A 15,234-nucleotide genomic window follows, 5' to 3' on the forward strand; every position below is an offset into this window, starting at 1 on the left:
TCTCAGGGGTCCTGGGATCGAGCCCCGCATCAGGCTCTCTGCTCTGCAGGGAGCCTGCTTCCTCCTCTCTCTCTCTCTCTGCCTGCCTCTCTGCCTACTTGTGGTCTCTGTCTGTCAAATAAATAAATAAAATCTTAAAAAAAAAAATCAGAGCTAAAGTCAAGGTTTGGTCAGACTGCGTTATTGTAGGCTCACGATAAAACAAATGGTTTGTCCTTGTCTAGGATGCTGACCTTCACTCGGCATATTAAAGTGAGTCACGTTTAACATCTCTTTCCAGAAAGTGGGCTGTGATAAAGAAATCGGTTCTACTAAGGTTGAGGATAAGTGCGGCGTCTGTGGAGGAGATAATTCTCATTGTCGAACCATAAAGGGAACATTCACCAGAACTCCCAAGAAGTTTGGTAAGATGAGGTCTCTCATGAATTTGGTATCTCCTTCTCTACGATTTGTACTTTTTGAAACATCTTTTAGGAATGTAGCATTTTCCCTAGAAACATGACAAAAAATTAGCTGCTGATTTATTTTTATTCAGATTACCTTTTCTTTTGTTTTCTTTTTTTTTTTTAAGATTTTATTTATATATTTGGGAGTGAGAGGGAGAGCAAGGACAAGAGAAACAGAACGAGCATCAGCAGGGGGAGAGTCAGAGTGAGAGGGAGGAGCAGACTCCCTGGTCTTGAGGGAGAACGAAGCATACTCCCTACTGTTTCGGGAGCCCGACGCGGGTCCCCAGCATCATGACCTGAGCTGAAGGCAGACGCTTAACCGACTGAACCACCCAGACACCCCCAAATTACCTTTTAAGGAACTAAAAATCAAAAGAATAAAAATAAAAACATTTGGACTAAATTCATAATCCGTGGCATCCACGATGAAAAATTGTCTACTTAATTTAGATAAAGGTCAAATAAAATCAATATAAATTATAGTAGTTAGTTAGAATATGTGTTTTGTTTTGTTTCGTGTTTTTATTATTTATTTATTTTGTTTATTTGTTCCTTTGTTTTCTTTTCTTTCTTTCTTTCTTTCTTTTTGAGAGAGAGTGTGTGCAAGGGGGGAGGGACAGAGGGACAAGGAGAGAGAATCCCAGGCAGACTCCACACGCAGTGTGGAGCCCAATGTGGGGCTTGATCTGCCCACCCCTGAGATCATGACCTGAGCAGAAATCAAGGGTTGGACACTAAACCGACGGAGCCACCTGAGCACCCTTATTCTGTGCTTTTAATAAAACACATTAGGCATAATTATTAGAATTGAGGGTTATTTTGAAATTTCTGTTCACATAAATTGTTGATCAGAACTTTAAAAAAAATCACAAAATTTTAAACACAACTTTTAAAATATTGCATTAGCTGTATTTCTTCTATTTTAAAGGCGAACAAGTGTATCCTAATTATCAATCTATAAATCTATATTCCATATTTCACATAATTTTAACAGTTTTATATTACACAAAATTAGGTACATAACCAAATACAACCCTGAGATATGATTGCTTGTGTGTGTGTGAATGTTACTGTTTATTTCAGAATCAATGACTTGGACTTAGGCATACAGTGAAGTTTGGAGGAAAAAAATACAAATAACATGTGAACTTATGAGTAATTTTATAATTATTTACCGAAATTTTCATCAAAGATTTGGATACAAACACTTATTATGGGACGATCTTTTTTCGTTTTTAACAGTTATGACTCAATTTAGTTTGTGACAAATATTACTCAGTTTATGGGGAAATTGTCTCTGGGAATTCATCATTTAAAGATAATTTGGTGTGGGACTTTTCTCGAGAAACTTCTCTTCCATCATCCCAACATAGTTGGCTTAGTCTCTGGTAGAATGATTAGGAAATTGAGACTCATTCATGCTTCATGACCCAATAACAAGATTAATTGATACTATTGATACTATTTTGTAATAAAGTACCCCCATTTCCAGCCATTATTTTAGAATGCTTCCATGATCAATACTGTAATCCCTAGGGATTTAAAAAAACCATATTTTGGCAAGATTCCACTTCAGTGTGTAAAAGTAACTTGTGATGTAATGTTTTTAACTGTAAGGAGTTTAATGAAGAAATAAATTGATCTTTTGACTGTTTCAAAATCCTCCCTGTCTGTTAGTGTTATGAAAAAACTGAAACTATAAAACTTTATCAAGTTTTTATTAATTGTAAAAAAAAAATTATCTTATATAATGAAAAGTTTATTATATGTCTAATTATAAATGTAAAATAAATTTAAGTACACAGCTTTATTATTCCAGTTGTATGTGTTAACTGAGCTACCCAACATTAAAGTCTTATTTTAATGAATAAAAAAAAAAGAATGATAAAATAAGACAAAACAAAAATAAAGATAAGAAATTGGTTACTTTGAGCACATGGTCATGGCAGTGATTTTCTGTTTTTAGAAGAAGAGAAAGTATAAAAAAGCTAGTCTTCATCCAAATGGAATAATTCTCCCAATTCACTATACTCTCAATAGACCTCCGCTACCCCTGCGCAAGCTAACCGCACACAGACCAGTTCTGTTCTTTGATATACCGAATGAGGCAGACCTAGGTCACTCTGAAGCATTTTTTGTTACCAATGGTTTTGATATTCCCGTGCAATCATTTAATAGTTAAATGGTTAAAAAAAACAAACATTGCCATTTCTGGCTGATTATATTATTTTAAGAACGTACACAGACTTAAAATGACATGTTACTGTTTTGGTGGAATACCGTGTAATTTTCTTCATTTTAGTGTGAAGCAATTAAGAGCGCTTTCTCTATGGCAGCTCTAGTCTTCTTTTTGGTATAAAATCATTCATAGTATTCTAGTTCCATAAAATCATTCATAGTACTCTATTTCCAGAGTAAATTAATGTAAAGAAAAAGGTTTTTGCCGTTTATCATCTCCATTAATCATCCATTCTGTGGTATGAGGTCATGACGCATTTTTCAGGTACCTCAAAAATTAGACTAAACCTGTGAATCAAGTTCAGAAGAGAAGAAAGATTTCCTCAGTCCTAAAGACTCAGACTATTCAAAGATAATCAACCTAACACCCATTTTTTTGCACTGGTGTTGTCATCATAGTCACTCAATAGACTAATTAACATTTTCCAACAGGGAAACATTTAAGCAAGAGGTGCCATACAGAATTCAAGTTGCTGGAAAGTGAAATCTGCAAGTATTCAACTTCCAATCACCTTTCTCATTTCTCATTCATTCTTAGTCTTCGTTTCATTGGCTATTAACTATTAACTATAGTAGCTAACTATTGAAAATGCCTTTTGATCTTCAACACATAAAATTACAGGATTATTTGCTCTCTTACCGAATAGACTCTCTATAGCTTATAGTACAGTCAATGAAATGGCAAGACTTTGGTAAACATGAAACTTTCACTAATTAAAAACATTCTATTTAAGGGAAGACAAGAGGCGCCTTCACTTTACCCAAAGGAGCTCGTAATGTTTCTCTTGCTGAAACAAGGGAAGCTAAAACTGTACTGGGTAAGTTGTAGGAAACTGCAGAAAGACGGGCATCCATAATGGCTTCAAGCTGTTTTACTGTGCGTGGTCGGCAACGAAACACGCTATGTCTAACCGTTGCACACTCAGAACAAACATGCTATGGTTCACGGACGCGACTTGACCCCGACTCAGGTACTGAAAACCCTGACCCCCAAATGACTGTGCCGTTGAGTTAAGACAGTAATAAATATTGTGGAGAAGTTGAGTAAATCTACCCACGCGTGGATATTTATTGTCCATATAGAAATGACAACCATACTTCTTTGTGATAACATCAGCAGTTGTGTATTTATAATAGAATTCCTGTCACACTCATCCTGAATTGGATGTTTCCTAGGTAAGGTGTCTACTGCATCACCTCCCTCTAATAATTCAGACTTCCTGGATAAAACATCTTGATTTCTACTTGTCCTATTGTTGATTTATAGTTCAGATCTTAATTCTAAGTGATCTTAAGATAATTTTTAGGACGTGTGACAATACTAAGATTTGTTTAACATTGCCTGTAATAGGATTGATACAAGATTTTAAAACCCAAGGCAATCTATTAAGCATATTGATTTCATGATTTCTGGATTAGAAGATTGAGTTTAGGGCACATTTTTAAGGCAGGGTATGACATAACTTGTGGACCTGTTCCAGCTGAATGGTTTGGTCAAATCTAAAAAATGTATTTTCAACCTTTCCCATAATAAAACTTGTTCAAGGCTTTAAAATTAATGGCTGAGCATAAGAAAAATGAAAGCCACTCACTGATCTTCCTTATGAAATTTCTTTAGAACAAAGCAGGCTTTAAATGTGAAGATATTTCATTAATTAGAAGTTTAGCTATCTGTGCTTGCCCTAAACCTTTTAAAATAATATGTAGACAGATAAAATATCTCAAGAAGTTCTCCAACTAAGTACACTAAACACTGGCCCCACTTCAAAAGGGTGGTTTAGAAAACTAAAATAGTTTGATGCACAAACTGGACACGTTACTGTGTTGTACTACGTACACCTGAAACTAATGTAACATTCTGTGTGTCAAGTTGAATAAATAAATAAATAACTTAATTTAACAGCAACGACTGAATAAATTGAATAAATTGAATAAACTAATAAATACTCAAATTGAATTAATTAATTAATTAATTAATTAGCAGCGACGATGACAACAGAAAACTATGACGACAACAACAACAGAAAACCAAAACTCACAGGGGGAGACAGGAAAGTATAATATGTGCCTGAATTGTTGACACAGTTCATGGTTCAATACAAGATAAGTATAACTGATAGGTTAGAAACAAGACTAACCCCTCCCCACTTAATAAAAAAAAAATAAATAAATAAAATAAAATAAAATAACGTCTCCTCTAATCTCGTTCCAGTTGTCACAAAAACTACCAAAGCTTTGAAGTTCATTTCTGAAACTGCTTTGAGTTTATGGATGTCCTCTTCTGCATGCAGGAGCAGTAAGAATTTCATGCTCGACTAACCATGGTTGTTGCTTTTGTTTTCTTCTTTGCTTTCTCCAATATTTACTACACATGCAAAGGGTACCTTAAGATGTTTGATATACCCCCTGGTGCTAGACATGTGTTAATCCAAGAAGACGAGGCTTCTCCTCATATTCTTGGTAAGTGTTTCTGTCTGCTGGCTTTGCTGTAACATGCACTTAGAGAAATGTCAAAGATACCACAAATAGAGAACGATACATATGTAGATGTATGTGTATCTGTATGTATACATATCTGTATACATAGATACGCAAGATTCAGAATTACATGAAAATGCATTACTGGTTTTCAATGGTCATTTCTCCCCACTCTTCTTTCTTTAAAACAAAAAATATTCAAAAACAGAGCTTTAATTTTTGGTGAAATCTGGGTTGGTTCATTATTTATATGAAGAAAAGGTTTGTTACGCATTTTTGCTCTGTATGGGGGATGAGAAGAAGGAATATGTTAATAAAATGCACTAAATTAAGGAAGAATATCAGAAAAATTTGCCATAGTTATGTTGGCAAATTAGTTCTGATATTTGGTTGATGCTGTACCATATGCCTGTCCTTACTTTATTGCATTTTAAGTTCTTGTACTGAAAAGCCAGTGTCTGTGACGCGTCCAGGTCCTGCCTGGCACCGGCAGATCCATTTGCATGGCTGTTTACAATTCTTTCCCTCCTTCACGAGAGGATCGGATAAAAACGTCATTCTAAAGGGTTTTTTTTCCAAAGTGTATGTGCAAATGTAAACATGACCTCCACATATTCTCTGACCTATTAAAGCATGAAGAATCTCGCTGAAATGAAAGTATCATCTGTCAACCCGATGAAAATTTGTCTCATTTCTTTTATTTTAAATGTGTGACTTTAAAAAATGAACTGTTTTATGGTATTTCATAGAACTGTTTTTTAATATCTACTTTGAATTCACTACTAGATCCCTTAACAATCTAGCAGTCAGATATAGTTTTTTTCCCAGTAATTCATATTCCTTATTTTTTTGTCCTAGAACTGAAATTATTATCCTTGGAAACATTAGATAGTTTCAAAAAGCTCAAGAGGAATAAATGTATTTAACTAAAATTGCTCATGTTATCTACACATTTTCAGGAATGGTAATAACATGAAATTTTATTTTCTAATTTATTATATGCTGGTAAATACCCTGAGACTTTAAAATTCTATTGGTCATGTTTTGTCCATTAGAGAAAGCATCTTTAAATAATATATAGTAGATAATAATGCATTAAGAACTCTATCACAGTAAACCACCTTTTCTAGCCATATAAGTAGAGACGTGGCCTTGGAATTTCATAGACATAAGAACTAATTGTTTGTTGCTCTAAAAATTAGTTCAATATTTTGGATACCTATCGATACTTTTACTAACTAGAAAGAGATAGCACCCTAAAGTAAAAATGCCATTATGTTGTGTGCTGTCCTAGCATAAATGATTTGTGTTAATGATCATAGAGGTATCCGTAATTTTCAAAATATTCCCAGCTTTCTGAGGAAATATACAGGAGTAAATAAGAAACTGGTAACATCTTTAACAGTCCTTTCAAATGGGAATATTTGTTCATTTTTATCTCCTTTATTTAACCACCTTGCTATTGTTTTTGACTAGTTACGAGTACTGCTTGAGGATTTTGAATGCTGAATGAAGGGAATTCGAGTCCTATCAGAACTAACTCATTTTCATTGCCTTGATGCTAATAAACAGTCTTTCATTTATAGAAAGGGGTAGACTTGCTGTGGGTCATCAAACCTGTAATATGATGAAATAAAATGTATGCCGGTTACCCATTTTTCTCCTTTTAGCTATTAAGAACCAGGCTACAGGCCACTATATTTTAAATGGCAAAGGGGAGGAAGCCAAGTCGCGAACCTTCATCGATCTGGGCGTGGAATGGGTCTATAACATTGAAGATGACATTGAAACTCTTCACACAGATGGACCTTTACACGATCCAGTTATCGTTCTGGTATGTGGTATTACAGGCTTACTATGTGGTTGGTTTAGTTTATAATTTTATAATTAATTTATCTGAAAACACTTTACCTCGAACATTGAATCGTTAGTTGTTTTTTAAAATTCCATTTACCTGCCGCTGTCTATTCTTTGTACAACTTTGTCATATATTTTATTATATGTACATTATAAACTCAATAACATAGTATTATGATCCCTAACTGCTAGTAATCCATTATCTTTTAGAGACAAAAGATGAGTAGATTTTTATATTTACGCACATATTTACCAGTTCTGAGGCTCTTCCTTCTTCCCTGTAAATCGGACTTTCCATGTAGTAGCATTTGCCTTCGACATAAAGAACATCCCTTTGCATTTCTTGTGGCGTGGGTGTGCGTCTTAGCAAAGAATTCCCTCAACTTCCAATGATCATAGTATTTCACCCTCGTTCTTAGGAGATGTCTTCAGAAGATATAAACATTTTGGTAACTAGTGCTCTGTGTGTGTGTGTGTGTGTGTGTGTGTGTGTGTGTTAGCACTTCAAAGTGGTTTTCACGCTGTTACCGGGGAATTGAAGGAATGGCAGGGCGGATGTGTGAAGTAGCTGTGACCACAAGATGGCAGTAGTGGGCACCGGCTTTATCGCCACCTTCACGCCTTTGCAGGTCTGGCCACCAGTCAGGAGAGAAGCAAGCAGAAGGAACTCCTGGGAGAGAAGGGATGGGAGAGGGGGCCTTTGGGGTTAGGTGATGTCCAGCAGCTGCACAGTGCGGATCTCTACTCTGGGAGCTCCGAAGAGCAGCGGTAGCTTGGGATCCTTACAGCCATCGTGTCCTTTATCCTTAGCAGGTGCCCAGTGCAGTTTCATCTGGTTCCAACTGGCTAAAAATACACCTGTTTGGGCTACATGGAAAAGAACTGGGTATATAAAAATTTGAGTTTGGTGCTAGCAGGCTTCTGCACTAAAGGCTCTCAGCCTGCTGTGAAGAAACACAAGAGGGGCCAGCATGCCCGAGCTGTCTTCTGACCCTGTTTGACTCTGTTTGCTAACGCAGCCCCTCCACAGCCCATTGTTGATGATGAGAAGTCCGCGTCCTTCCTATGGCTGCTCTGCCTGTGATGGATCCGTTTTCCCTGGCTGCTCTGGAAAGATTTTCTCTTTAGCTTTTTGTTTCGTTTCATTGTTCAGCGGTTTGACCGTGATACGCTTAGTTTGTGGTGTTCTTTGTATCTGGCTTGGGGTTCATCAAGCATCCTGGTGATCTGAGTCGATGTGTTTTTTGGGGGTTTTGTTTTTTGTTTTTTTGTTTTTACCAAATTTGGGTTGAGTTTTTCATTGTGTACCAAGTGCATTTTTCCCCCACCTCTCACTCCCAGGGCTCATTTACACGTATCTAATCCAGTTGAAATTGTTCCACGTGTCTCCTGGGCTTTGTCCATCCTCTGTAATCACTTTTTCTGTTTGGATCATTGCTATGGAGCTATGTTCAAGTTCACTGTGTCTTATGTGGTCTCCAAACTGCTGTTGAGCCCATCCGGTTAATTTTTCACATCAGATGGTGTTCTTTTCTTTCCTAGAATTTCCATGTGGCCCTTTTAAAACAAAAATTGCAAAATATCATTTCCCTTCCTATGCTGCGATTTCCATATATTTCACCATTATGTCTAATGTTTCCTTAAGTCCTGTGTCTGTCTTCTTGTTGTCTACTTCTGTGGGTGCTTTTTTTCCTGGATTATGAGTCACATTTTCCTGCTTCTTCCAATTTTTTTAAGTGTATACTGGACATTATAGTTGGTAAGGTGTAGGGCATTTGGTTTATGTCACCTTCTTTACAGGCTATGGGGCTTTTTACAGGCTGTCATTTCCTCCTGATCTTTGAAGCCTAATTTATCCTTTGTTGGGGCTGATCTGTTTCACTTTTGTCGTTATGCTTACGGGATGGCCTTTCTGACGCTTTAGCTAACACTCAATCTGAAGTGTTAGCGAGGCCGTTTCATCTGGCTAGATAAGAACCCCTGTGTCCCTAGTGCCACCTGACCTCGGGTGTCTCTGTCCTGCTCCCAGTCCCACAGTAGCCACTCTCTGTGGACAGTGTGGTGACTCAGCCTCGGCATGCACAGAACAGCCTTCCGTCTAGGACGTGCGCTGCTTTGGGCCACCCCTCCGTGCAGCCCTTTCTTCTTTAGGGCCCTCCCTGCAAGTTCCACTTGCCATGTCCTCAGCAACCTGAGACCGCCGTCTTGGTAGGGACTCCTGCTCCCTGGGCAGAGCCCAGAGCCTGACCCTGGCAGGAAGCCAGAACCTGGCCTATTTCTCTTCTCACAGGGACCACTGCCCTTCACTGTATGACTCACGGGGCTCATGGATAAAAGCCGAAGACATCTACCTGGTTTGAAAAATATTGTTGGATTCTGTATGCAACTTATCAGATTTTCTATGAAAAATGTTATACTAATTTAAAACCAGATATCCCCACTCAATTCCAAGGACGTTTTTTCTTTCTTTGAAAATTGTTTGGTGAAGTGTCTGTCCAAATCTTTTGCCCATTGTTAAAGTGAGTTGTTTTATCTTTTTTTGTTATATTTTAAGAGATCTTTATATATACTTGAAATGTCCTTTATAAAATATAAGACTTGTCAAATATTTTCTTCTAGTCTATCATTTCTTTTTGTTCTCTTAATAGTGGCTTTCACAGAGCAAAATATTTTAACTCTCCTGAAGTCTAATTTATTAATTTTTTTCTTTAATGGATCAAGATTCTGATATGTGATATATATCACACACATATTTATTTATTTATTTATATGTTTATATATGCATATTTCTGCCCAATCCAATGTTAAAGCATTTTCTTATTTTTTTTACTAGAAGTTTTATATTTTACATTTTGAGTTGATTTTTATATAAATTTTGTATGATGGGATAGCTTCGTGCTTTTGCATATGGATGTCCATATTACCTATTGCTGCAAAACAAATGACTCTGAACCTGTTAGGTAAACACAAAGCAGCATTTATTATCTCATAGCCTCTGTGGGTCAGGCCACTGGGAGCTGCGGAAACGGCTAGCTGTGGCTCAGGGCATCTCATGAGGCCACCGTTGGCTCCAGCGGGGACATCTGCTTCCCTGCTCAGGCACAGAGCTGTTGGAAGGCCTCCGCAGACTGCTTCTCGGCTTTCCCACGTGGTGGCCGGTGTCTACATTCCTCACCACGTGAGCCTCTCCGGAGACTCCGTAAGTGTCCTTATCGCGTGACGGCTGACTTCCCCTGGAATGAGTGATCCAGGTGACAGAGTGTGGCCAAGACAGAGACCGTCTTCTTTAACCGAATATTGGGAGGAACAACCCATCCATGCTGCCGTTGTCTGTTTGCTGGAAGCAGGTCACTGAGTCCAGCCCACCCTGAAGGGGAGAGGAATTGAGCCCTCGTCCTTGAGAGGGAAAGTATTAAAGAGTCTGCGGACACATTTTTAAAGCCACCACAGTGACTTGCTCTGGTACCATTTGTTGAAAAAAAAAGGTCTTTTTTTCCATGAAGTGATCTTCTCACCTCTGTCAAAAATTAGTTGTTCATGTTTCTGTGGGTTTATTTCTGACTGTCGTTCTGTTTCATAGGTTATATAACTTTATAGCAAAAATATGCAATAATCAAAATTGAATTAAGTTTGGGTGGCTGGAGAAGAGAGGGTCCGTTTCACTCGTCTGATTACGCTGCGATCTTTCCCAGTGGCGCAGGCGTCTGGCCGCCGAGCCCGGCCGTTCACCGCCTGCTAGCCTCCCTCCGGGCTTCGTCCACCGGGAGCAGGGTGACCGCAGGGAACAAGAGAGCTAGAGACAGAAGGAGAGATTTGTAGCTAGGACGGCGGGGCTCTGGACAAGCAGGGCTCTATCACCATGGCCTTTCTTTTCCTCTCTAAAGGGCTGGAACCCCAGGCTGGGAGCCTGGGACCATGGCAGTACCCGTCTGCGGCTGGAAGCACTAGGCCTCTGGCGAGAGTCTAGGGCTCAGTGCTTGATTTGTAACGTTGCTTTAGAAGCAAACACTAGGGGACAAACAGACACAAGAACCCAGATAACCAAATCCTTCATACTAGTGGGTTTAATATTACTCGATCTCTCAAACAATAGCCATTTCTAAAAGTTTAGTTTAAAATACTAGTAAATTGCACATACTTTTTTCCCTTCATGTAACTGATATAATCCTATAAGAGCTAGTGCAGGAAGGTTGATTAAAGCTTACTTAAAAAAAAAAAAAAAAAGAGTACATTGCCATAAACAATATTACAGGACAAAAACAAACAAACAAACCACCTGAGACTGTATTTGCAATGCTTATTACTATAAAAGAAGGATTAATGTCCTTATGTCATATTGCAGTCATTTATAAAAAAGATCTGTTTACCAATAAAAAAGAAGGCAGGATGAACCAGAAAACTAGTGACTAATAATAAACCAGGAAAATTAAACTTTACTGTTTATCAAATAAATAACAATTAAAATTAACAATTTTTTACCCATTCAATTAACAAAGATCAAAATTACATAGTATGTAGTGCCAAATGGGACACTTTCATATAATTTCATTATGAAAGTAATAATTGTTCTGAGTATTCTGAAGGGCCATTCATCAGTTTGTTCTAAGAATTATAAAAAGCACTTGTTCCATTTATAAGGAAAATCAGAAATCACAAAGCGGGGAACAAATTATGATCAATACTAGTATTTATTAACAAGTGAATGGCTAAATAATGCATACTACCTTTAGGATTAAGCATTGTACTGACACTGAAAAGTATGTTTTCAAAGAAGATTTACTGTCTTGGGAAATAGTACATGACTCATTAAGTGAAATAAGCAAAGCCAGAAAGTATGTATGAGTGTACACACACACACCACACACACACACACCCCACAGGATGCAAATATCTTGAGGGTATACTGCAAAACAACAGAAGTGATTTTGGTTTTCTCTGATTTAGTAAAATCATGGTAATTTTTTATTTTCTTTGTGTTTTTCCATAATGTGTACATTTTCTAGAGGGAACATTACTGTTTTTGTCATCATGACAAAGCAGTTACTTTAAAGAATAATTTTCAAATGCAGAAAGGAGATATATAACTTAAGGAAATCCACAGTGAATTTCATTGGAAATTTATTATTTTTATTATAAAATTTATTATTTTTTATATTTTTTATGGTCAAAGTTTTATATGTTTACATCTTTTGTTGTTGTTATTGTTAAACAGGGCATCCTTATAATTTACTTGATAGAAACAGAAACATATTTTCAGAAACTGCTTGAAAGCTTTCCAGTTTTTTTTCCAAAGATTTTATTTATTTATCTGACCAACAGAAATCACAAGTAGGCAGAGAGGCAGGCGGAGGGGGGGGGGGAAGCAGACTCCCTGCTGAGCAGAGAGTCCAATGCGGGGCTCGATCCCAGGACCCTGACATCATGACCTGAGCTGAAGGCAGAGGCTTAACCCACTGAGCCACCCGGGCGCCCCGAAAGTTTTCCAGTTTTAATAAGATGACTATTCTGAAATAGTTGATTTTTATTGAAAATGTAAAGCCCCTTCAGGTGACTTACCTGTCTATTTCATGTATCCATTAGATCATACCTCAAGACAACGATACCCACTCCAGCCTGACGTATAAGTACATCATTCATGAAGATTCCGCACCTACAATCAGCAGCAACAATGTCATCCAGGAAGAATTAGATACTTTTGAATGGGCTTTGAAGAGTTGGTCTCAGTGTTCCAAACCCTGTGGTGGAGGTAACAATTGACCACATTGAGTACGTTCAATGTAATTCATAAGAGGCCATTTCCAGTGCTTCTACCTTAAAGATTGCCTCTCATTGAGGCCACAGTCTGAGAAATACCAGACATAACAACCAAAACATAAGTACAAAGCATTTTTACTGAAATCTCTGAATCTACAAAGGATAGGCATCCATTCCTAACCACGGTAAACCTTCTCAAAATCCTCTCGCCGTTTTCCCTGAGGTTCTTTTTGTCTCATGTTCATCTGCTGGTCCCTTTAATGACTCGAGTTTTCCCAGATTCTCCCAAATGCAGTGTCCTGTGGTTCTGGCCTTTCTTCTTCTCCACTTTTGCTGTGCATTTCTTTTCTATCGGTGATGGTAAGAAAAGAGCTATTAGTTGTACCAGGTAGCAGTTACTGTTTTAAATGTTGTCTATATTAGTGCACGAGCCCTCAAAATAGCTCTGTGAGGTCAGCACTGTGATGATCTCTGTTGTACTGATTGGAAAACTGAAGAACAGGGAAGAGAAGTCATTTCCCCAGACCCGAAGATACAGACCTGGTGGTCTGGCTTCTGGCTACATGTCTTACTCCCTTGTGCTGCCTCTCTGCCCTTGCTCAAGTAAATCCATTAAGCCATTCCCAGAGTTTTTAAGTTTCTCCTTTCATCCATTCCCCCACTTCTGAACAATGAATGCTCCAGAACTGGGCTGGCTACAGGGAGTTTTCCCCAACATGCAGGACAAGGCAAAAGGCCGAGTCATGATGCCGAGTAATGGAGAACGAAAAAATGATTCAGAGCAGGGAATGCATGTGTCAACGATTTATTTTATAATTCTAAGTTCAAGGGTGCATTTTTATTTATTTATTTTTTTTAAAGAATTTATTTATTTATTGGAGAGAGGAAGAGAGAGAGAGAGAGGCCGAGCAGCAGACAGAGGTAGAGGGAGAAGAAGACACTCTGCTGAGCAGGAAGCCTGATGCAGGGCTCGGTCCCAGGACCCCGGGGTCATAACCCGAGCCAAAGGCAGACGCTTAACCTACTGAGCCACCCCGGCGTCCCAAGGATGTATTTTTAAAGAGGCTTTTTTTTGAGGTGGAGGGGATATAAACTGTTTTTAATTATTTAAAATGACAATCCATTACAAAATACATGTTTAATTTAATACATGTTTATCTTCCCTTTTGCTGCTCCCTCAGCATCTGCTTGGTTACTAGATTTTTCAGACACACCTTTTTAATATCTACCACATCTATTCCTTCCTCACCAGGTTTCCCTCATGACTTTGGAAGGGAAGATTATTCCAGAAGTCTTTTAACTAGTCAACTAATTTGATTTTCTTCTCTTCCTTTATTTCCAGGGTAATCTTGAATGAATGAATGAATGAATGAATGAATGACCAAATAAGTAGAGTTAGAGCATTTGCCTCATTTAAATGCCATAGCCTCCAACTGTGTGTCCCAGAGACAGCATCATTTGTGTAGCTTTCTTGCCAAAAGTGGATAACTGAGTCTAATCATTAGGAAGCAAATAAACCTAAACTGTGGGGTGTTTTACAAAAAACAAATGGCCTGTACATCTCAAAAATATTCAAGATAAAAGAGAGGCCCAGAAACTATTCTTGCTTAATGCTGTGACAGCTAAATTCACCACATCATCGTTGTTTGGAAACACATTGCCAGGAAGAACCCAATTGGGGCAACTAGAAAATTTTGAATTTGGTTTGTATGTTAGATAATAGTACTATATCTGCGTTAAATATTCTGGTTGTAAGAACTATGTGAGAGATGTGCTTGTGATGGGCAGTGTGCTGAAGTATTTGCCAAGGAAGGATCAGGATGCCAGCAACTTAGTCTCAAAGGGTTCGGCAAAATTTTGTGTATGTCATGTATATTGCATATGATAATTAAGTTATTACATATGTAAATTATACATATGCCCTCAAATATGGTGACAAACATAACACAAGGTTAATCTAGATACAAGGATGACAAATGTGCATTGTGCTTTCCTTACAACATTTTTGTAGGTTTAAAACATTTTTAAAAATTTTTTAATTAATTAATTATTTACGGATGTCAGGGTTGCCGAGTGGGGAGACAGTCAAAAACTCCCTGTGACCGCCAAGATAAGTCCAAACACTAGTCTGGCACGCAAGGCTTTTAGGATTAGATTCTTTCCTATCCCCTACCCCCCCTCAAAGAGGAAACCTCAGCCGTTCCAATAGACCTTCCGTTTTTAATATGTCATTTCCTTCGCCTGGAGTCTTCTCTGCTCCGTTCCCTTTACCCAGCACTGTTTGAACTTAAAGATTCCAATCGAGAAGCGTGGGTTTTGTAAGCAGCCCCTGCCCCTCTGCCAGCTGAGACCCTCCCCTCTGTGTTCCTTTGGCGCCCTCTACAGGAAATGATGTGCCTAACTCTCTAAAAGCCCGTGGCACTGGGTATTGTCCCAGTGGTTGTCTCATCTGTCCCTC

The 15,234-nt window shown here is 38.1% G+C and overlaps 1 protein-coding gene across 1 annotated transcript in view; it reads left to right on the top strand.

Annotated features, from left to right (window-relative positions):
• ADAMTS3 (ADAM metallopeptidase with thrombospondin type 1 motif 3) overlaps nt 1–15,234 on the top strand; it is a 248,180-nt gene that overhangs the window by 218,843 nt on the left and 14,103 nt on the right. The window contains exons 15-18 of the mRNA XM_059159482.1: nt 281–404; nt 5,067–5,147; nt 6,836–6,999; nt 12,603–12,768. Of these exons, the coding sequence (XP_059015465.1) occupies nt 281–404; nt 5,067–5,147; nt 6,836–6,999; nt 12,603–12,768 (535 nt within the window). The remainder of the gene's footprint in view (nt 1–280; nt 405–5,066; nt 5,148–6,835; nt 7,000–12,602; nt 12,769–15,234) is intronic.

Source organism: Mustela lutreola, chromosome 1, assembly GCF_030435805.1.
Source record: "Mustela lutreola isolate mMusLut2 chromosome 1, mMusLut2.pri, whole genome shotgun sequence".
Lineage (NCBI taxonomy): Eukaryota > Metazoa > Chordata > Mammalia > Carnivora > Mustelidae > Mustela > Mustela lutreola.